Source organism: Giraffa tippelskirchi, chromosome 7, assembly GCF_054371585.1.
Source record: "Giraffa tippelskirchi isolate mGirTip1 chromosome 7, T2T-mGirTip1v1.2.pri, whole genome shotgun sequence".
NCBI classification, from domain to species: domain Eukaryota; kingdom Metazoa; phylum Chordata; class Mammalia; order Artiodactyla; family Giraffidae; genus Giraffa; species Giraffa tippelskirchi.
Genome location: NC_137281.1, coordinates 37,064,817 through 37,085,754, shown reverse-complemented (window position 1 = coordinate 37,085,754; position 20,938 = coordinate 37,064,817). Strand labels below are relative to the sequence as shown.

The 20,938-nt window shown below is 47.6% G+C and overlaps 2 protein-coding genes across 6 annotated transcripts in view; one reads left to right on the top strand and one right to left on the bottom strand.

Annotated features, from left to right (window-relative positions):
- The window catches only part of BBS2 (Bardet-Biedl syndrome 2), a 99,498-nt gene that overhangs the window by 20,560 nt on the left and 58,000 nt on the right, over positions 1-20,938 (top strand). For 3 of the 5 annotated variants that reach the window (XM_081510675.1, XM_081510677.1, XM_081510676.1), the window contains exon 4: positions 563-2,488. The exons of the other annotated variants lie outside the window; for them this stretch is intronic. In XM_081510675.1, coding sequence (XP_081366801.1) covers positions 2,459-2,488 — 30 coding nt within the window. In that variant the 5' untranslated portion in view covers positions 563-2,458. The remainder of the gene's footprint in view (positions 1-562; positions 2,489-20,938) is intronic. 5 annotated transcript variants of the gene reach the window in all.
- Positions 14,321-16,364, bottom strand: MT4 (metallothionein 4). The gene is made up of 3 exons (XM_081510696.1): positions 16,334-16,364; positions 14,913-14,978; positions 14,321-14,412 (listed from the first exon to the last, which is right to left on the bottom strand). The coding sequence occupies exons 1-3, from the start codon at positions 16,362-16,364 to the stop codon at positions 14,321-14,323; spliced, it is 189 nt and encodes a 62-aa protein (XP_081366822.1).

Below are 20,938 nucleotides of genomic sequence, written 5' to 3'. Positions count from 1 at the left end.
CACTCCAGTATTCTTGCCTGGGAAATCCCATGGGCAGAAGAGCCTGGCAGGCTGCAGTCAGTTCAGTTCAGTCGCTCAGTCTTGTCAGACTGTTTGGGATCCCATGCACTGCAGAATGCCAGGCTTCCCTGTCCATCACCAACACTCGGAGCTTGCTCAAGCTCATGTCCATAGAGTTGGTGATGCCATCCAACCATCTCACTCCCTGTCATCCCCTTCTCCTCCTGCCTTCAATTTTTCCTAGAATCAGGGTCTTTTCCACTGAGTCAGTTCTTTGAATCAGGTGGCCAAAGTATTGGAGTTTCAGCTTCAGCATCAGTCCTTCCAATGAATATTCAGAGCTAATTTCCTTTAGGATGGACTGGTTTGATCTCCTTACAGTCCAAGGGACTCTCAAGAGTCTTCTCCAACACCACAGTTCAAAAGTATCAATTCTTCGGCACTCACCTTTCTTTTTAGTCAAACTCTCACATCTATACATGACTACTGGAAAAACCATAACTTTGACTAGATGGACCTTTGTTGGCAAAATAATGTCTCTGCTTTTTAATATGCTGTCTAGGTTGGTCGTAACTTTTCTTCCAAGGAGCAAGTGTATTTTAATTTCATGGCTGCAGTCACCATCTGCAGTAATTTTGGAGCCCAAGAAAATAAAGTCTGTCACCGTTTCCATTGTTTTTCCATCTATTTGCCATGAAGTGCTGGAACTGGATGCCATGGTCTTAGTTTTCTGAATGTTGAGTTTTAAGCCAACTTTTTCCACTCTCCTCTTTCACTTTCATGCATTCCACGCATGCTACAGTCATGGGGTTGCAAAGAGTTGGACTCAACTTAGCAACTACACAACAACAACCTGTTGCTTCCTCAAGAATGGAAGTACCTCCACAAGTCCTCCCAAAGAGACCTGATCACCTCTCACACCCAACTTCCACTTTTTAAAAAAGAGATACTGGGATAGGCTGGCACCTGGGACTCTGTACCAGAGTGCTTGCCCTTGAACCTGGACAAATGTCTCTTCATTTACAAAGAAACTATATGAGACTAAAAATAGCTATGCACGCACAGTTGGGGCAATTAGGAACAATGAGATACAGGAGGGCCACAAACCATGGGGTCAAAAAGAGTCAGACACAACTGAAACAGCTTAGCACACAGCAAAATCAGGGTACTGCGCATGATCCCTGCGCACAGCACACCTAAGCCACCCCTCTGGCTGAACCAGAGGTGCCCCTAACCTCATCCCATTTAAGGAACAAGCCCACCCTCCTGGGAGAGCAAGCAAGGACACCTGTTTCTTGTTCTTACTCCCTTATGCTGCAGCCTGAACCCAATAAAGCCTTGCTTGGCCTCTTATCAATTTGTCTTGATTAAAGGGTCAATACCTGTGTAGGGTTTGCAGCCCTCCCCCTTTGGAGGTGGTCCTGAGGCTGCTTCCCAAGGAAGACACAAGGGCAACTGAGACTCCCCAGAAGAGACCCGGCCCTACTCAGCTCCCCCTGGCAAAGCTGAGCCTCTTCTAAATCGGAGCTGGACAAGCACTTGAAAATGTTGGTTGGAAACTCTGCACCCCAAAAAATATTAGCTTCCAGGGGGCCTCCAAATGGCCTCAGACAAGGGGTGAGCTAACCTTTCTCCAGACTTTTGCTATGTGTTGGCTCACAAGTCTTCAGTTTCGGTAAAGTTGAAGGAAGAGGGAAAAAGAGGAAGAAAGAAAAGTCCAAAGAGAAGACGCTATCATCTCCTATCTGACATGACTTAGCAACTAAACAACAACTTCAAGGTATTTAACGTGAAGCCCAGGTGGCTTCTCAACAGTGGCTTCATGCAATTTCAATTCGAAGAGCTTACCACCTCGAGCACTGCTGTTTGTTTCCTTTTGTTTTTGTTTTGCCTAAGGGCATTCGGGCCTTAGACTTGTCTGGCCTGGGCTCTAACCTTGACACGACTCAAGGTCTCGCTATCTGGAAGTTTTAGTGCCAGGTTAGGTATGCAACCTAACACACTCAAGTCAAGCTGCCTGCCTGCCTGCCTGCCGTTTCCCCTCGGACTGCTCAGATTTCCTCAGAATTGAGGCTTCAGAGCTGGGAGAACCGGCTCTCACCCTGAGGGCTAATCTTGTCAACCTGACCAGGCTCAAGGATGTCCAGAAAGCTGATTAAATGTTATTCTGAGCTGTCTGTGAGGAGGTTTCCAGAAGAGATTAGCATTTGAATCAGAAGACTGAGTAAAGATCACCATTACCAATCTATTGAGGGTCTAGGTAGAACAAAGAGGCAGAGGAAGGGTGAATTTGCTCTCTGCCCAAGCTCAGACCTCCATTTTCTCCTGCCCTTGGACTCCTGGTTCTCGGGCCTTTGGACACTTGGACTGGAACCATAGGCTTCTCCATTCCCAGCCTTCCAGACTCGGATTGAATTTCACCATTGGCTCTACTGGATCTCCAGCTTGCAGATGGCAGATGTTGGGACATTTCAGCCTCCATAATCCAGTAAGTCAATTCCTAAAATTAGTCACTCTCGGTATGTGTAGATCGCCTACAGTTCTGTTTCTCTGTAGAGTCTTAATATATCACCCACACCCAAGGGTGGCCAGGATTTTGAGAGACGTGAAAGCCACAACATTCTTCTGAGACACCCTCCTGTTCCCCCCCGCCCCGCCAATTCTTCACAGAACCAGGCTTCTCATCCTTCTGTTCTCAGCTTCTGTGACCTCCAAAGAGCATTTCACATAGGTGCGTCACTCCAGAAGGTTCCCCATCACCTCACCTTCCTTTCCCTCTGACCCCTTGTTAATTCTCACAGTGTAAATTTATTTTGTATGTGTTCCCTATGCCTGTGATGCTCCTTCCCCAGATATCCACATGGCTTGCTGCCTTCTTTCTTTTCTTCTAAGCTCAAATCTTGACCGCCTCCGTGATCACTCTGTTTAAAATTGCAACACGTACCTCGGTCTCCCATACTTTGCTCTGTCTTTTCTTTTTTCATAGCATTTAACACCTTTTAGTGAACTAAATAATTTATTTGTAAAGCTTATGTGCTATCTCCCCCCTGCAAGAATTTAAGCACTGTAATCTGATGAGGAATCATTTCTTTTGTTCATGGACATATATAAAGTGCCTAGAACAGTGTCCTGTACATCGGAGACATTTATTGGATGAATGAATGAGTGGCTCTGAAGTCAAGCTGTTGCTTTTGTTACCGAAAGGTTCTTCACCTCCTTAGTCAATAGAAATTGATGAGGCCAGACAAAAAATTTAGGCAAGCCTTTTTGGGGTTCCTGCTGCAGCAGTGGGGAGCAAGAACAAGTGACAGATTCCCATGCTTACTCCCTGAGAGGGGGTAAGCTGGTTCCTTCTATGGGGTGAGGGTAGGAGGGGGTCCATATGTGGGGCCAAAGGGATGGCTTAGGTGGTCTGCCTTTGATGGTGCTGTGTGGGTTTTTAGTCTTTTTTCCCTTGTTTTATTTTCATTTTTATTTAATAATTTTTGGCTGCGCTGGGTCTATATTGTTGTGCCCTGGTTTTCGCTAATTGTGGTGAGCGGGGGCTACTCTCTAGTTGCGGTGTGTGGGTTTCTCATTGTGGTGGCTTCTCTTATTGGAGAACACAGGCTGTAGGGCGTGTGGGCTTCAGTAGTTATGGCGCATGGGCTTAGTTGCCCCTTAGTTGCATGTGGGATCTTCCTAGACCAAGAATCAAACCCGTGTTGCTCTCATTGGCTAATGGACTCTTAACCACTGGACCACCAAGAAAGTCCCTGTTTTTTTGTCTTTTTGTATCTTGTTCATAATTTGCCCAATTGCATACACAGGCAATTATTTTTAGTCTCTTATAGTTGATTTGTATCTTGTTGCTTAAAGACGTTTGTCCATGTACAGACACTGCAGCAAAGGGTCCCAGTTGCCAGCCTGTTTCAGGTCACAACCTGACACTTAATAGTAATGTGACAAATGACTAGCAAGTTGCTAACATTTCTGCGTCTTGGGTTGCTTAAGGGTAAAATGGTAACAGTTTTTTCAGTGACTTAAATTGGGTGGCACTTGGAAAGCTTTCAGAGTAGGGCCCTAACCATGTTGGCTCTTTCTGTTTGCAAATAAGTCTGCGACTCATGAGGTCAGATGAGGACTCTGCAGGAGCCTGGGGTCCCTAGAGCTCCTACCTACACCCAGCTCCATTGTTAGCCTCAGTTCGGTGCTTCCCGAATGGCAGCTCCCTCTGATTGACATGGGTTTACAGATGTTGGCTTGGACCAGCTGAGTCACAGACATCAATCCTCATCCTGGGCCCTGCACCCGATTCCAGTGCTTCCTGGGAGAAGGGAGATACTTATCTTTGTAAGTATCAATTGATTGTAAGTATCAAATAAGATTGGAGCCAGGAGGCAGGATCAGGTGGGTTGAGGGGTGGCAATCACTTAGGATCACACCAACTAATAGATGGAAAATCCCCAGGTGATCTCAGAAACAAGCCCAACAAGTCCCACCCCTGGCTGAAATTGGTTCAGTGCAGTATTAAGACTGTTGCATTGCTCTCTTAAAGATTTATTATCCTGGGATTGAAAGTTGGCCAAGAGTTTAGGAGCCTGAGTAAACAACAGTGTACCCAAAGAGGTTGCAAACATGCTTATTTGCAAAGAAAGTGATTTCTTGGAGAGATCTGGACATTTATTAGTAGAGTAATTGTTAAAAGAGTAGTACTGTTCACAGGGGCAGCTGAAGCAGAGGAATGGGCTCTGGTCTAACAGCCTCATGGTTCCTAGTTCCAGTTCTTTCAAAAACTAGCTTTCTGAACTCAAGGAAATCTCTCCCCAGTTTTCATATAGTTTGACCCCAGGTAACGCTAGTGACTAATATGGATAACATCCACCATTTGCTGGATCTTTACTATGCATATTGAGCACCATGTGTTTCATAGCTATGTCCTTTGGGTGTCGTATTTTAGATTCCCAATCTAAATGATATGTTATTTGCATTTCTCTGACTTACTTCACTTACTATGATAATCTCTAGGTCCATCCATGTTGCTGCAAATGGTGTTATTTCATTCTTTTTAATGGATGAGTAGTATTCCATTTTGTGTGTGTGTGTTTTATATATATATCACATCTTTTTTATCCATTCATCTGTTAATGGACATTTATGTCTTGTCTATTACAAACAGAGCTTCTATGAACGTGGGGGTGAATGTATCTTTTCGAATTATGGTTTTGTCTGGGTATATGTCCAGGTGTGGAATTGCTAGATCATATGGTGACTCCAGTGTTTTGAAGAACCTTCATACTGCTTTCCATGGTAGCTGCTCTAATTTACATCCCCACTGATAGTATAAGAGGGTTCCCTTTTCTCCACACCCTCTCCAGCACAATAAGTGAGATTCTTCATGCAGATCACCTGACACATGATAGCTGCTCACTAAACAGTGCTCAGTGAACATGTCTCTGTTTAGGAATCTTCCAGGATCTGGAGCTAGCAAATGATGGATGTCAGTTCTCCTTCACCTACTTCTATCTCTTCATGGTCTGCCCTCCACCTACCCTGGCAACCGAATGTAGTCCGTGCAAACCTAGAAATGTGCCCCAAGCTCTCCTGCTTCCATGCTTCTGCTCATACTTTTGCCACTTGCTGGAATTTCCTGCCCCATGAGTTCTACCTGTTTAAAATCCTGTGTAACCTTTGAGGCCACCTCCTTCAGGAAGTCTTCACTTTTGTCTACAACCGAATATAATTGCCCTCTTTAGAACTTCTCCAGGGGGTTGTCTGGATACTTTCTGCCCCAAAGAAGGGTACAGGGTAGTCTGACAGTCTCCCCAGTGGACTCTGAGGTCCCGGAAGGCTGAAGCTGGAAGAAGCGATTCCTTCCTCTCTCCTTGACTCTGTGCCTAGCAAAGCTCCCTGTACACCTGAAATGTCCTTTGATTGTTGAGTGAATAAATCAGTGTGAGAACTGAGAGCACTCACTCTTTTTGTGGAACACCTTTGAAGGCTGGGTTAGGAAAAGAGGTTGAATTAAGTATTAATGAAGTTATTCTGTGGTTCCCAGCATCTCGCTTTGCCTAATGAGTCATTTAGTGGTGAACTCTTTCATATTGCAAATATTTATTGAGCAGACACGAAGGTGAGTGGAACAGTGTCTTTCTTCTCCAAGAACCCACAGACTGGGTGAGGAGCAATTTAATAAAAAAAAAATCAACACACAGTAAGATGAACACAATTTTATTAACCAGTCCCCAAGTTTGAAACATTTTTGTTGTTTTCAAATCTTCACTGTTATACTTCATCCTCTGATAAACATCTTGGCATCTTTTGAGTGTGTCCTTTCATAATTTTTTTCTTAGGGCACTGCATTCCTTGAAGCAGAATTTCTGGCTCAAAGTACACATTTTTTCCTTTTGAAACAGTATTTATTGAAAAAATGCTACTTCAGTAAATTTTGGAAATTTCAGAGTAATAGAAAAATGGAAAAGTAAAGAATTTTGTCTATGATCTGAACACAACCACTGTTGATATTTTAGTATATTTCATTTCCATATTTGGTATGGCTTTTTTTTTTTTCAAAAAAGTCCTGCATAATGAATTGTAGCATAATATTTATTTAAGATTGTAACTGTAATCATTTCCTGTATTTTTGAATTTTTAATGGTTACATCATATCCTCTTGTGTGCACAGACCATGGCTTACTTGAGCAACTTCATGGAATTGAAGTTATTTCCAGTTTTTCATAATTATAAATAGTGAAAATGAAACTTTTTCTGAGTGAAGTTGTGTTTTTTTTTCCCCTGAATTTGTGGTGAACTCTTAGAATAGATTTCCAGAAGTGAAACTACTGGGACAAATGGGTAAAATGATTTTATCTTTCTTTGACATATCAATATATTGCCAAATTATTTTATTTAATTTTTTAAAACTTTTTATTTTACATTGAAGTACAGTCGATTAACAATGTGATAGCTTCAGGTGGAAAGCAAATACATATACATGTATCCATTCTCCCCCAAACTCTGCTCCCTTCCAGGCTGCCACATAATTTTGAGCAGAGTTCCCTGTGTGTACAGTTGTTGTTTGAAGTCACTAAGTCGTGTCCGACTCTTTGCAACCCCACGGACCGGAGCCCACAGGCTCCTTTGCCATGGGATTTCCCAGGCAAGAATACTGGAGTGGGTTGCCATTTTTGTCCTTGTTATTGCCAAATGATTTTTAAAAGCCTTACGCCTGTGAATCTAGGTGCTTTGCACCTTGTTAAGGCCTTTGGAGAACTGATGTATCCTCCCCGAGAAGTGACTAAGGATTCTCGCCCCTTTCTGGGACTTCTTGGGCTCCAAACCCAGCCAGACTGAGGTTGAAGCAGTCTGTGCAATTAATTCCCTGAGCCTCAGAGAGGATTCAGTATGCTCCTGCCTCCGGGTCTGGAGCACCCCTGAGGTTCACATAAGGAATTTGCCTCCCCATTCGGTGACCTGGGCTCCATTCCTTCTCCACCAAACCCTGCTCCGGTCTCCATCCAAGTCAAAGCATGACCTGAGCAGGTCCAGCGTTTGTCACAGCCTCTCTGAGGTCTCCATTGTCCCTTGGGCAACACAGGAGCACAGTCCATATTGTGTCAGCCTGCTAACACGGTGTTTTCCTGCTCCAGGCAGCTCTGCCATGAGAAAGCTTTTTTTCCCTGACTTCAAATCGCGTTCCTTGGTGTTTCTTGAACTGCTCAGGTATTACTCATTCAGGGTCATATGTAACCAGTTTACTCCCTTTTCACTTTGGCCTTTGTCCCAGCTCATCTTCCCTCCTGGTCTTCACGCTTTCCTCTCAGCCAGTCCTGCCTGAGTAGTGAAAAGGTCTTTAATTTCTCTGAATCTAGTTTCTTTACCTGTAGAATTAACATAATCGTTGCTATCCTGCAAGGTTTTGCAGGCATTCAAATAATACCAATAAAAAGCTGAGCACAGAGGCTTCCCTGGTGGTCCAGTGGTTAAGAATCTACCTTGGGGAGCAGTCTCTCAGCTATCTGACGTTGCTGCCTCCATTTTGCTCCAAATAAAACTTAACTCTCAAATCTCAAGTTGGGCATCTTATTTAGTCAACAGTATCATGTAGCTCCACCCCAGCCTGAATGATTCAAAATCTTTGAGGGAGGGATATTTTTAACCAGCACCCCAGATAATTTTTTACAAATTCACATCTTCAGAAACACTGGTCTAGATTTTAAGTTTCTTGAGACAGGATCCATGTCATTTATTTTTGTTTCTTTCTAATGCCCAGCATGAGGAAGTGCTTGAGAAATGGGCTGTCTCAAAATGTGGCTTTAAAGCCCCTACCCTTCTGTCCTTGGCTCTCTCCAGAGTAAACCTTCCTGTCTTGTCTGTTCATAACCTTCTGTATCTTGGGATTTGTGATGGTTGGAGTAGAGGTAGCAATTTGAAGGCCCCAGTAGCAAGAGTTCATTCAACATATTTCTCTAGAGTGAATATGGCCAGGCTTCCTGCCTTTGTAAGGCTGGATCTCTAGCCATCCTGTTACTCTGATGAGCTACCCAGTAATATTTCTCTTTTTTTTAAAAGACTGATCTTTCTTTTTTTAAAAAAATGTTTTCTTTTTTATTTAGGTGCACTGGGTCTGAGTTGTGACACATGGGGTATTTAACTGTGGCATGTAGATAGACTCCGGGAGTTGGTGATGGACAGGGAGGCCTGGCGCACTGCAGTCCATGGGGTCACGGAGGGTAGGACACGACTGAGCAACTGAACTGTACTGAACTGAACTGATGTAGGATATAGTTCCCTGACCAGGGACTGAACCCAGGCCCCCTGCATTGAAAGCATGAAGTCTTAGCCACTGGACCACTAGAGAAGTCTCTGTTGTTGTTTAGTCACTCAGTCGTATCTGACTCTTTGCGACACCATGGGCTGTAGCCTGCCAGGTTCCCCTGTCCATGGGATTTCCCAGGCAAGAAGACTGGAGTGGGTTGCCATTTCTTTTACATGAGTCTCTTGTGTCTCCTGCATTGGCGGGCAGATTCTTTACCACTGAGCCACTGGGGAAGTTCCTACCTAGTAATGTAACAGGAGGGAAAGGGGAAGGGGCACAACTTTTGAAAGAATGACACAGCCCAAGGACACAACATAAACCAGTTAGGATCAAATGGGACCAAGATGGCAGACAAGACTAGACCAAAAAAAAGAAAAAAAAAAGAATCCACCTTGCAATGCAGGGGATGTGGGTTCGATCCCTGTCAGGGAACTAAGATCCCACATGCTGCAGAGCAACTAAGCCAGTGTGCCACAACTAGAGAGTTCTGGTGCCACAATTAAGATCTAATGCAGCCAAAAAAAAAAAAAAAAGAGCTGAGCCTAGATATTTGGTTCAAGATGGAAGGCTGAGTACATGCATTTACCTCTCCTTCCTCCTGAAGATCCCTGGAAAGAAAAACTCAGAAGACAGCAGGTACTTGGTGTTGGGGGGGGATGACTTGGATTAATGAATCAGATTTTAACATTTTTCTGGACTATCAAAAGGGGTCAAATCACATTTATGAGTGGATGGAAGGAGAGAAAGCCACAGCTCAGATCAAGAAGTAGAGACGTCCACGGGATGGGGTGGCTATTTTATTCTGTTTCAGTTGGGAAGTCAAACTGGGAGAGGGGAAGAACGGGGAGGCACAGCAAGCAGGATGGTGACTGAAGGGGGATGAAGCTGGAGAGCCGCGACATGGCCTCCTTCACTTCTACTTGTTTGGATCTACCATGTTGCCCCAGGCTGAGACTGTGAGATATTCTCCAAAGAAATGGAGTAACCAGTCTAGGAGGGGCCAAACTCACCAGCAACAAATGAGAGTTCCCGTTGCCCCACATCCTCGCCAGCATTTGGTGTTGTCCATCTTCTGGACTTTGTCCATCCTCATAGGTGTGTAATGATATCTCATTGTTGTTTTACATTTCGCTGAAGACATGATGTGGAGCATCTTTTCATATGCTTCTGTGGCATCTGTATAGATCTTCTTTGGCGAGGTGTCTGTTAAGGTCTTCGATTCACTTTTTGTCATTTTGAGGACATAGGACAAGAGGTGGAGGAGTATTTTCTTAGGGACCCGTGTTAGACACAGGAGCTGGTGTTTAGGGTTAATTGATCAGACTGTGCCAAACAAGTACTCAATCATGAGTGACCACGGCCCCCATGTATTCTTCAACAAATTTGTGTTTTGAGTGTTTGGATATGTAGGCTCTTTAAAGCACAAGGTCCAGGGCGGGGATCTTTTATTCCTGGGTGTGGGACGGGATTACCTGCAGCCTTCTCTCTGCCGCATCCATCTACCATAGGCACGAGCATGAACTCTAAGCCCAGCAGCCCCAAATTCAGGTTCCAGTTCTGCTGCATATGAGCCTTGTGACTCTGAGCAACCCATTGAGTCTCCCGAACCTTGGCAGCCTCATCTGGGCCAAAGGAAAGATGGAGGGTTAGTCTGTAAGTTCATCCCTTTTCTTCTACCCCTGGCTCTGTTCTATTCTGCAGACATCAAAACCCTAGTGCCAGTCCCTATCCACACATCCCCCTTCCTTGAATTCCCCCATCCCTCGGGCCAAGGAGCACACAGATTGCTGGCATGGTCCACCCTCAGGCAGGACCGACCTGGGGAAGAGGCCCACACAGGCCCTGAAGTTGGTCCCAGCTCCTCTCAAAGCCTAGTCTCGTTGGGGGAAGTGGGAGAGGGACGGATAGGAGAGATCTGGGTAAATGTGTCTTCATGGACTCTCAGTCTCCTTACCTGTAGGGAGGAGAGCCGGAGACTGACCCTCTAAGGCAGGGGGTCCGTAGCAGGGCCCTGACTGTCCAGCTCTGAAGTGGTCCTGATGGTGCAGGGTCCATGAGATGATCTTTCTAAACTGCTTAGCCCAGTGCTTGGTACTTGTTAAGTGTTCAGCACTCTGTGCTCAATAAATGTTAGTTGTTGGTATTATTATTAGTATTAAAATGAGACTCAGAGGGCTGAGTCTCCCCTCAAGAATGTGGTAGGAATAAATGAGATTGTTCAAATGAAGCATTTGAATGAGATGAGATGGCATCCCTAGGTGCACTGAGGCTGAGTGGCCAGCCTGCTTGTTGGAGACACAGGGGACCTCTCTGCCACCTGGAAGGCATGGTTACCAGGATCGTGTCCTTCCCGAGGGGCCCCAGAGCTCTGCCATCATTGAGAGTGACTTGCCAGAGACCTTCTCAGAGACTCATAAACAGAAGCCTGAGAAAGGCTGTAGCCCTGTGAATCCCCGTTTAGGGAGCACCTACTGTGTGCATTGATCCTATGCTGTGGGTTCTCCCTGTGAAGGAGGGACACTTTGCAGATGTGGAAACTGAGCCTCAGGAGGTAAGTGACTTGTTCAAGGTCACACAGCCTGGAGGGGAGTGGGGGGCGGGGGTGGAGTGTCTGACCCCTAAGTCCTTTCCATTGCATTGTGATGCTGCATCTAAAGCTCAATTCATGGGCGGAGGGGGAGCCTTCCCAGGCAGGCCCCAGATCATTTCCAAATAGAAAGGATGACAGTGTGGCTTATGGAAACACCCAGCGCCAGGAAGCACACAGTAAGTCCTGCTCCTTGTTTGCTGGCTGAGCCCAGCCCCACGGGACACCCTTGGAGAAGGCTTCATTCTTTCCTGCTCCTGCTTCTGGGTCACCTTGACCTAGGCCAGTGGTGGAGACGGGTGCTCTGGTCTCAGGCTCTTGGCAGCATGGATGAACACCCTCCCCAACCGTGAGTTTACCTTCTGCTCTGTTGAGGACGGTGCGATGGGTGAGTGTGAACTCATCCCACTTCCTTCCCAGGGCCGACGTTGGGGACTTCAGCCTGGAAGCTGTTTTTTGCACCTCCACTTGCTCTCAGGACATGGCTTTGGGGTCTGTCAGACCTGGGTTCAAATCTCAGTTCTACAAAACTAGCCAGGGGGTCTCGGGCAAGTCATTTAACCTCTGTATTCCTTGGTTTCCTCACTTGTAAAATGGGGTTGATAACAGTACTGACCTCGTGGAGTCATGTTGTGTCTATTAAATGAAGTAATGCACAGGTGGTACTGAACTCAGTATTTTAATCTAATATTAGATTGCCTTCTTTTAAGTAACATCACATGGACCATAGATTCTTTTTTTTTTAATTTTTTTTAAATTGTAAAGTTGCTTTACAGTGAAGTGTTAAATGTCTCTGCTGTCCAACAAAGTGAAGCAGCTATTTGTATACATATATCCCTTCCCTCTTGGACCTCCTCCCACCCCACCCCATCCTACTTCTCTAGGTCATCACAAAGCACTGAGCTGAGCTCCCTGTGCTATACAGCAGCTTCCCACTAGCTATCTATTTTACACATGGTAATATATACATGTCCATCCCAATCTCCTAATTCATCCCACCCACCCCGTCATAGACCATAGATTCTTAATCAGGTTCTCCTGGGGGTCCAGAGATGGCTTTGGGGGGCTGTGAATCCCCTAATATCATAAGTAAGATTGTCTGAGGTCGTACCCAGATATGAATATTTTTAGGGAGAATAAGGTTCATTGCTGTTGGTGAATTTTTATGGATGTTTTTGATCCCTGCTCTAAGGGGTCACAGGCATGGTGCTAGGCTCAGTGGGTCAGAAAAAGAAGTAGTCACAAGTCTTGGCTGTCTTGGGCAGTGCCATCATGGTGGAGGTGTGTGTGGCGTTTTTGCTTTGTCACCCATATTTTCTATAACCCTCTTGTTTCATCCAGTTTTTCTTTCAGAGAAGGCAATGGCACCCCACTCCAGTACTCTTGCCTGGAAAATCCCATGGATGGCGGAGCCTGGTAGGCTGCAGTCTATGGGGTCGCTAAGAGTTGGACACGACTGAGCAACTTCACTTTCACTTTTCACTTTCATGCATTGGAGAAGGAAATGGCAACCCACTCCAATGTTCTTGCCTGGAGAATCCCAGGGACAGAGGAGCCTAGTGGGCTGCCGTCTATGGGGTCGCACAGAGTCGGACATGACTGAAGTGACTTAGCAGCAGCAGCAGTTTTTATTTTGTTACCTTATTTTTTGGTTGTTTAAACTTTTAATTTTTTCATCTACCTGTTTTTCTTTCTTGAATGGAAAGAAGCACTTGGGAGAGAGTTTATAAGAGAAAACACTTGTCAAGTTTCCCAGGGTGTGGGGGTGGGGGTGTGGGGGTGTGTGTGTGTTAAAAAAAAACACATCAAAGATTCCTCCACACACCCACCCTGTGGAGGGCCATTGTAGGGATTAAATGAGCACGTGTGTGCAGTGCTCAGCACGGGGGCTGGTGCATTTAAGTGTACAAAGTGGCAGGACTCATTATCATTAAACTTAATTGGATTGTGCTAGTGGAGTGAAAGCTCTGATACATGTGTCAGCAATCTGGGAAGGGGGTGGGAGAGATATAGCCTCAGTGTCTCTTCGCATTGACCTCTGTGAAATGCAAGAACATCACGCAACGTTAATGTCCATATCTGCCCAGTCACCCTGTGCTAAATGTGGACCCAGACAACTAAACTACTGATGCCTTCATTGCTTTGGTCATGGGGATCTATCTTCTTTAGCTCTGAACAGATTTCTTACCTGTTCACTGCTGGTTCAATACTAAAGTCCCTTAAATAGCTCCGTTCGCACAAAGCATTTGGGGCCAACACTATTCCACTATTCCAAGAGAGGCTGGCTAAGATTGGGTTTCCCCCAAAGTGGACCCTGTACAAGTAGTTTCTTCAGGTGGGGATCCCAGGAGGGCCTGGCAGGAGAATGGAGAAATGAGGCAGAGAAGGAAGAAAGCCAATGAGGAGGATGTTAATGAGCAGGTTACCTCCATGGGCTTCTGAAGTTCAGTGCTGCTAGGACTTCTGCTGGGGGCCAGTATCGAACATGACTCAGATTTGTCCCACTGTAATTATAAAGATGCTGGAGGCATTAATCCATTACCTCCTGTTTGTCATTGGTTGAGGGCTGTTACCATGGATGGCCCACCCTGGGCATGTATCACGCAAGCTCATGCTGCAGGAGGAAACCCTCAGGCAGTGTGGCAGGATCTCAGGGTTAGCAGCCATCTGTTGAATGGGTCCAGGCTGGTGACTGCCGTATCTGCATGGGGCTAGCCCTTCATGTTCCTCCTGGGTTGGGGTGAAACATTGCTCTGAGCCAACAGACAACCACAAGTGAAAACTTTATTGCTCCAAACACTTTCTGTGAATGTCACCAACACCCGACGTGGGCAAATATATAAAAAGCACAACCTATTGTACAATCATTCCAACTCCTCGGCTAATGCACTGTACACATGCTTCCTGGGCCTCATCACCAGCACAACGGATGCATTTCAGGGGCAGCAGCTGCATTTGTCTGAAGCCCCTTTGCAGATGCAGCCCCGGGCACACTTGGCGCAGCCCGGGGGGCAGCAAGGACAGCAGCCTGAAAGGGACAGGAGAGGGACAAGATGAACTTTGGGTCATCACCCACATCTGACTGCTTCCCCCTGCACCACTTAGCAGGAAGTAGAACAAGAAGAGCATGTCACACAGAGACTCCGACCCACATGAGCAAAAAAATCCAGGACAGGAAGTGGTGGGATATTTAGAGCTGGAAGGAACCTCAGGGGTCACCCAGAGTCCATCAGAGGCCAGGGAGGGGAAAGGGTTGGCCTGAGACCATTGGACAGTGGCCGATCTCTAACGCCAGGCTGGTACTCTGTCCCTGTCACTACTGGGCTGCCTGGAACCTTCTGTCGGTCCTCTTCCTCCCCAAACCCCTGGAATGGCAGTCTGGGGGACTCAGCTTTCATTTCAGATCTCTCCCAGATGGGAAAAGGGCACCCAGGAACCCCTCCATCCCACCATGGCCGGAGGGTGGTGGATGGCAGAAACAGACTCTCCTAGCTCCCGGCCAGCAGTGCCCATGGGCCCTAGACTCACTTTTTCGACACGTTTTACAGCTGCAAGTTGTGCATTTGCAGTTGTCTCCACAGGCGCAGGTTCCTCCTAAGAAGAAAGGGCAGAGCCATAAACATGAGTGCTGAGGTGGAGGCTTGCTGCAGGCCATCGTGGTGCTGGGGGGTCTGGGGTGCCCTTGGGCAGAGGTTGGACGAGAGCATGAAGATGCTGCTGAGAATCACCCTAGGGGTGAAGATCATCCAGTGGTTCCCAGTCATAGTGCATGATCGGAAACTGGGAGGCTGCATCAGCATCCCCAGGGGTACTCATTAACATGCATTCTGATACATAGGTCTGGGTGGGGAAAGGGAGTCAGTATTTTTCAAAAGCAACCCTGATGATTCTGATGTACCATCAGGTTTGAGAACAACTAGGTTAGGCCAATGGGCTTCCCTGGTGGCTCAGACAGTAATGAATCTGGGTTTGATTCCTAGGCTCGGAAGACCCCTGGAGAAGGGAATAGTGACCCACTCCAGTATTCCAGCCTGGAGAATCCCATGGACAGAGGAGCCTGACAGGCTACAGTCCATGGGGTTGCAAAGAGTTGGACACAACTGAGCAAGTAACACTGTCCAGGGTCCTCTGGGGACTGTTGAAGCCCTTAATACCATCCTCACATTTTCAAGATATCAGGCAAGATGGAATCCTAAACAGGTAGGAGGAAGAGCAAAGACTATAAACAAGCCCAAAGCGAGAGCCACAGCTACTACTTGTTTCCATATCATAAAACCATCTATATTAAAAAAAAAATCATCTTACTGCTTTGAGTATCAAGATACTGCAAGCTTCTGTAAACTTTTGGGCAAATTTTGGGGACAGACCAGGGAAGCTTGTGAGATTCCTTGATACCATTTCCCAAGGTCACAAAACCCAAGGTGGCTCTGAACCCCAACCACGCTTCTCCTGGACAACATGCTTCCATGGAATTAAGCAGTTTTCAGACTCGGGTTCACTACGCTTCTAATAACTCCCCTGACATCTGCAAAAGCTTCATGATTTTAGCACTTTCACAGCCACCCTGAAAGATGTGCAGCTGGGAATGAGTACCCCTAGTTTTCAGATGAAGAAACTGAGGCTTGGAAATAAGTATCAGGAGTGGATGGAAGCAATGGATCAAAAGCAGAATTCTCTGGGCTAGAGTTCTTTCTCTTCTACCCCAATGGCTGCCCTCAGAGGCTTGCCCCTAGGTCCCCTCATGGTCATTCCTAAGCCGGGTTATTAATTCTAGTAAATCAAGCTGGTATCCAGCAGAGAGCGGGTGCTACTCCAGGGGTGGCCAGTCTGAGACAAGCCCCATTGGTGCCTCTAACTGGAAGAAGAGAAGCATTGATCCCAGTCCTGCAGCCTCTCTGTAGGAAACTGATGAGAGGTCGCAGAATCCCAGGGCGGGCATCCTTACTCACCAGACATGCAGGTGCATTCCCCGGAGTCCATGGTCCAAGTGGCTGAGAGGCTCCGTCGTGGTCACGGCTGGGGAAGGGAGGCTGATGAGCAGTCGCCAGAGGCTCATTATTTATAGCCATGTGGGTGTAGACCTGGGCTCACCCCACCTCTCCCTGGGGCCAGACGCCCTGCACACAGCCCAGCCATGGGCTGGGGGTTGGCAGAGGAGAAGGTGAGCCGTACAGTCATTTAGGCAGCTTTTCACAAGGAGTGCAGGTGGCTGTACCTGCCCACCTGCCAGGGTGTCAGGGAGCCAGACTCAGGCTCAAATGGCAGTCCCATACGGAGCTACCTATGTCTCTTCTCCAAGTCCTTCACGTGCTATTGATATTTCTCTCTTAAAATCTTATTTATTTTTAGTTTTGGCTGCGCTAGGTCTTCATTGCTGTGTGAACTTTCTCTAGTTGCAGAGAGCAAGGGCTACTCTCTAGTTGTGGTGCAGGGGCTCCTCATTGCAGTGGGTTCTCTTGTTGGCAGAGCATGGGCTCAATGGCTGTAGAACTCGGGCTTATTTGCCCCATGGCATGTGGAATCTTCCTGGATCTGGGATTGAACCCATGTCCTCCGCATTGGCAGGGAGATTCTATACCATGGAACCACCGGAGAAGTCCATTACCTGCTGTTTCTGTTCACTCTTTCACAGGGGCTGTTCCTACCTTGGCCCAGGTCTCATTCTCTGCCCCCTGGTTGACTGTAAAAGCCCTTACCATGGGAAGGTGGGGGCCTCTACCGGGACCCTGGCTTTAGAAGGTCCCACTCAAGACTTTTCCTGGCCATGCCCCAAGAGCCTATAACCTCTCTTTCTAGACCGCACCTGGAATGCCCTGGATTCTGGAATTTTCTATCATCCCAAGCCTGCTTCCTTCTAAGGATTAGCTCAGTTCTCCTGCCCAGACTTCCACAGGCAGATTTGCAGCCAGTGTGTGTCCCTGAAGCCTGAGGGACGGCCAAGGGTGGCTGTTTGCTGGGGGTACAGGCAGAGTTTGAATGTGTGAGCTGGGTGCCCGCAGGGGTGTGGAGGGAAGGAGCTGGAGTGGGGAGAGAAGGGAGGTGGCCCGCAGATTGGGGGTGGGGGCCACAGGGCAGATCTCCTGGCACCCCTGTCTTCTAGGTTGCAATGAAGCTCTTTGTTAAGGTTGGGGAATAGAATGTATTTTATGTATTTGATGTATGCCTTTCAAATGTTTTCACCTGGCAGTGTGTGAACCCCCACTTATATTCTTGTGCTGCCCCGCTAAACATTAGAAGGGGCCCAGGACTAGCCTCCTCTGGTCTTGCCCCCTCCTCCTCACCCTGAAAGGCCAAAAAGCCATCCTGGCTACAACTAGGGAAGGTAGTTCCTCCTACTTGTAGGTTAGTGGGGTCTCGATTCCTCATCCACAAGGATCGCCGGGGCCACAGTCTGACGCATGGAGCCATGTTTGAGCTGAGAGCTAGTGAGCAGCCCCATGGTCATCAGGGCACTGGGGAGGGGTAGGTAGGGGCCACATTGCAGTGATCCCCAGATGGCCCCTGCCAAAAAGGAGTTCACAGCCCCTAGCAGGGAATCCAGGCCCATTCATTCACTCAACACCTTCCAAGGGCCAACACTGTCTGGACACTGTGCAGCCAGGGGGTGAGTAAAAACAGAGCTAATGGCGCAGAAGGTCAGGAGGGCATCTCATCCCAGGAAACCCATGACGGGGCAGGGCTGCTCTTAGAGCCCAGAGGCTGGATCTGTCTTCTCATGCCTGCATTTCCTGCTCAGTCCCCGCCCATCTCTTTGCAGGTCCAGCTTCTCCCCCTGCCCCCCACTCGTGGGTGTCCCCTGTAGCAGATACGAATGCCTTAGAGGGTCTGGTCCAACTAAGTGAACCCAGAAAAAGGAAAGGATTTTTCCTTCCCCCTATCTAAGCCACATCTCCTCTCTGCTTACTCTTTGAGCCAGGAGTTGCTTCTTCCTTGGATGACTGACACTGCAGTGTGGTTCAGGCCCCACCTAAATGATAGTATCAAAATCCAATCACCAAGCATGATGCTGTTTCCCAGTTTCTGGGCTGTGTGGATAGAAACAACCATGTGTATCATCGGGCAGGAGAGTCCCTGCTGACTGCACCTAGGCTGTCGAGTTCCTGTTACATGGAGTCCCCTAGGCCCTGGGGACACACATCCAGGAGCCCCTCTGCCCTTTGGACCATCTTCTGGGTCTCAGCTCCTGATCTCTGCAGGGCAGCAGGAAAGCAAGAACACACACCACCCCTGGAACATGGCATGACTGGCAGGCGTAACTTAAATCCGCACTTAGAAAGTAGATACAACTAGCTCTCCGTTCCCACAGTGGTGGAACCTGAGGCTGCTGAAGGCGGACTGTAACTCGCCATCTTCCACGGATCCCCAAGACTTCACCATCCGTGGATTTGGTACCCACTGGGATACCAAGGGATGCCTGTATTTCTTCAGAGATGTGATCTTTAGCCTTCTCAGGGGGTTCCAGGGGTCCTTTGAAAGCCTGATGAAAGTTCTAGCCAGAGCGTGCATGTGTGCTCAGTCCCTTCAGACATGTCCCAGTCTTTGTGACCCTATGGAACATAGCCCACCAGGTTCCTCTGTCCATGGGATTCTCCAGGCAAGAATACTAGAGTGGCTAGCCATGCCCTTCTCCAGGGGATCTTACCAACTCAGGGATTGAACCTGCATCTCACATCTCCTGCATTGGCAGGTGGGTTCTTTACCACTAGTGCCACCTGGAAAGCCCCCTAATCAGCACAAATTTCACAGATCCGCACAAATTTCAGCCCCCTAAAAGTGCACAAATACATTTTCCCTTGCAAGTTCGAAGGATCTGTGGATCTCCTGAATCCCATTGCAGGGTCTCCTCCCTCTCCTCCCAGGGATCCTGAGGTAAGAACTCCTCGGTAAAGAAGCAGGGCTGCCCTAGCAGCCCTTCTGTGGCCACCACTGAGCCCTAAATATCTCCTCCTCCACTGCTGACCTCTCCGTGCGGATGGGCAAGTTGTTTTCTCAGAACAAGGTAATGGATTTTTCCACAGGAGAAGCTAACGTGCCACCTGTTAGCCTAAAATGACCAGGTCATCATTTTCTCTCGCTTCCATGAAAGTCAAAGCTGTGTGTGCTCAGACGCTCAGTCCTGTCTGGCTCTTTGTGACTCCATGGACCGTAGCCCGCCAGGCTCTTCTGTCCATGGGATTCTCCAGGCAAGAATACTGGAGTAGGTTGCCACTTCCTCCTCCAGGAGATCTTCACCGCCCAGGGATTTGACTCTCATCTCTTACATCTCCTGCATTGGCAGGTGGGTTCTTTACCACTAACACCACTTGGGAAGTCCTAGCTAGACACCTGCTGTCCTGCACCCAGCAGTTTCTGCCAGAAGTTCTGGGACTCATGGACTGGGAATGGAGGGTGAGCCTCGGTATTGAGGGCTGACGAAGGTGCTATGCTGTCACTGCACACCCCTCTCGGGTCACCACGCTTTCCCATACAGGGCCCCTCTGGACATGGGCGTCCCCCCAGGGGCAGCCTGGAGCTACCTACAGGTTTTATTACGTTGGTTTATAAACTGACCTCTCTGTAGACCACAGGCTTCTCACGAACAGAGGCTGTGCTTATGCATCTCGGCATCCGTGTGGCCAGGCACACTGAATGCTGCCCATGCAGTGGGTGTTCAATGAATATTTATGAGCTGATGATGAGTAACTGACTCAATTCATAGAGTTACATGTGGGCTGTCTTCTCTGGCTCTTATCAAATAGACTTAAAGGGCCTCGTCGCTCACTGAGAGCGGGCTGGAGCTTGTGATCTGGAGTCATGCTCCTTGGGCCCTGATCCTGGTTCTCTTCCTTTGCTGTATGATTTTTTAAAAAATAATCTGTATTTATTCATTTTATTTTTTGGCTGTGCTGGGTCTTTGTTGCTTTGCACAGGCTTTTGCTAGTTGCAGTGAGTAAGCGCTACCCTTCATTGCAGTGTGCCGGCCTCTCACTGTGGTAGCTTCTCTTTTTGTGGATCACAGGCACAGTAGTTGTGGTGCAGTTTTGTTGCTCCTCGGCATGTGGGATCTCCCCAGACCAGGGATTGAACTGGTGTCCCCCTGCATCGGCCGGCAAATTCTTATCCACTGTGCCACCAGGGGAGTCCTGCTGCATGATTTGGGGCAAGTTGCTTAACCTCTCTAAGCTCCAGTTACCTCATCGGCAAAAGTGTAACTAATGAAAATGATAACCCCATGGCACTCTCATTGTGAGACTGAAATGAGGAAATGTATATTCAGCCCTTAATTCAGAATCTGACACAAGTATTATCATTATTTCACTATTAATATTATTCTTATCTGTGTCTATTATGACTGGTTCAGCCGCTCACCCATTCGTTTCAGGCTCTGTGGGGTGCTGCTGCTGCTGCTAAGTTGCTTCAGTCGTGTCCAACTCTGTGCGACTCCATAGACGGCAGCCCACCAGCCTCCCCCGTCCCTGGGATTGCATTCATCAGCAATAAATATTGTGGAGAGTTTTAGTCTCTGCGTTCCTAATTTTTAAGCTCAGCCTAATTCCTTTTGGATCTCAGGGCAT

What these genes read in the sequence shown, in the direction of transcription:
- MT4 (XM_081510696.1), bottom strand. Translation starts at nt 16,364, where the DNA reads ATGGACTCCGGGGAATGCACCTGCATGTCTG. An exon ending in GGAATGCACCTGCATGTCTG is followed by an intron (nt 14,979 to 16,333) that starts GTGAGTAAGGAT and finishes CTTTCTTCTTAG; the next exon opens with GAGGAACCTGCGCCTGTGGA. An exon ending in CTGTAAAACGTGTCGAAAAA is followed by an intron (nt 14,413 to 14,912) that starts GTGAGTCTAGGG and finishes TGTCCCTTTCAG; the next exon opens with GCTGCTGTCCTTGCTGCCCC.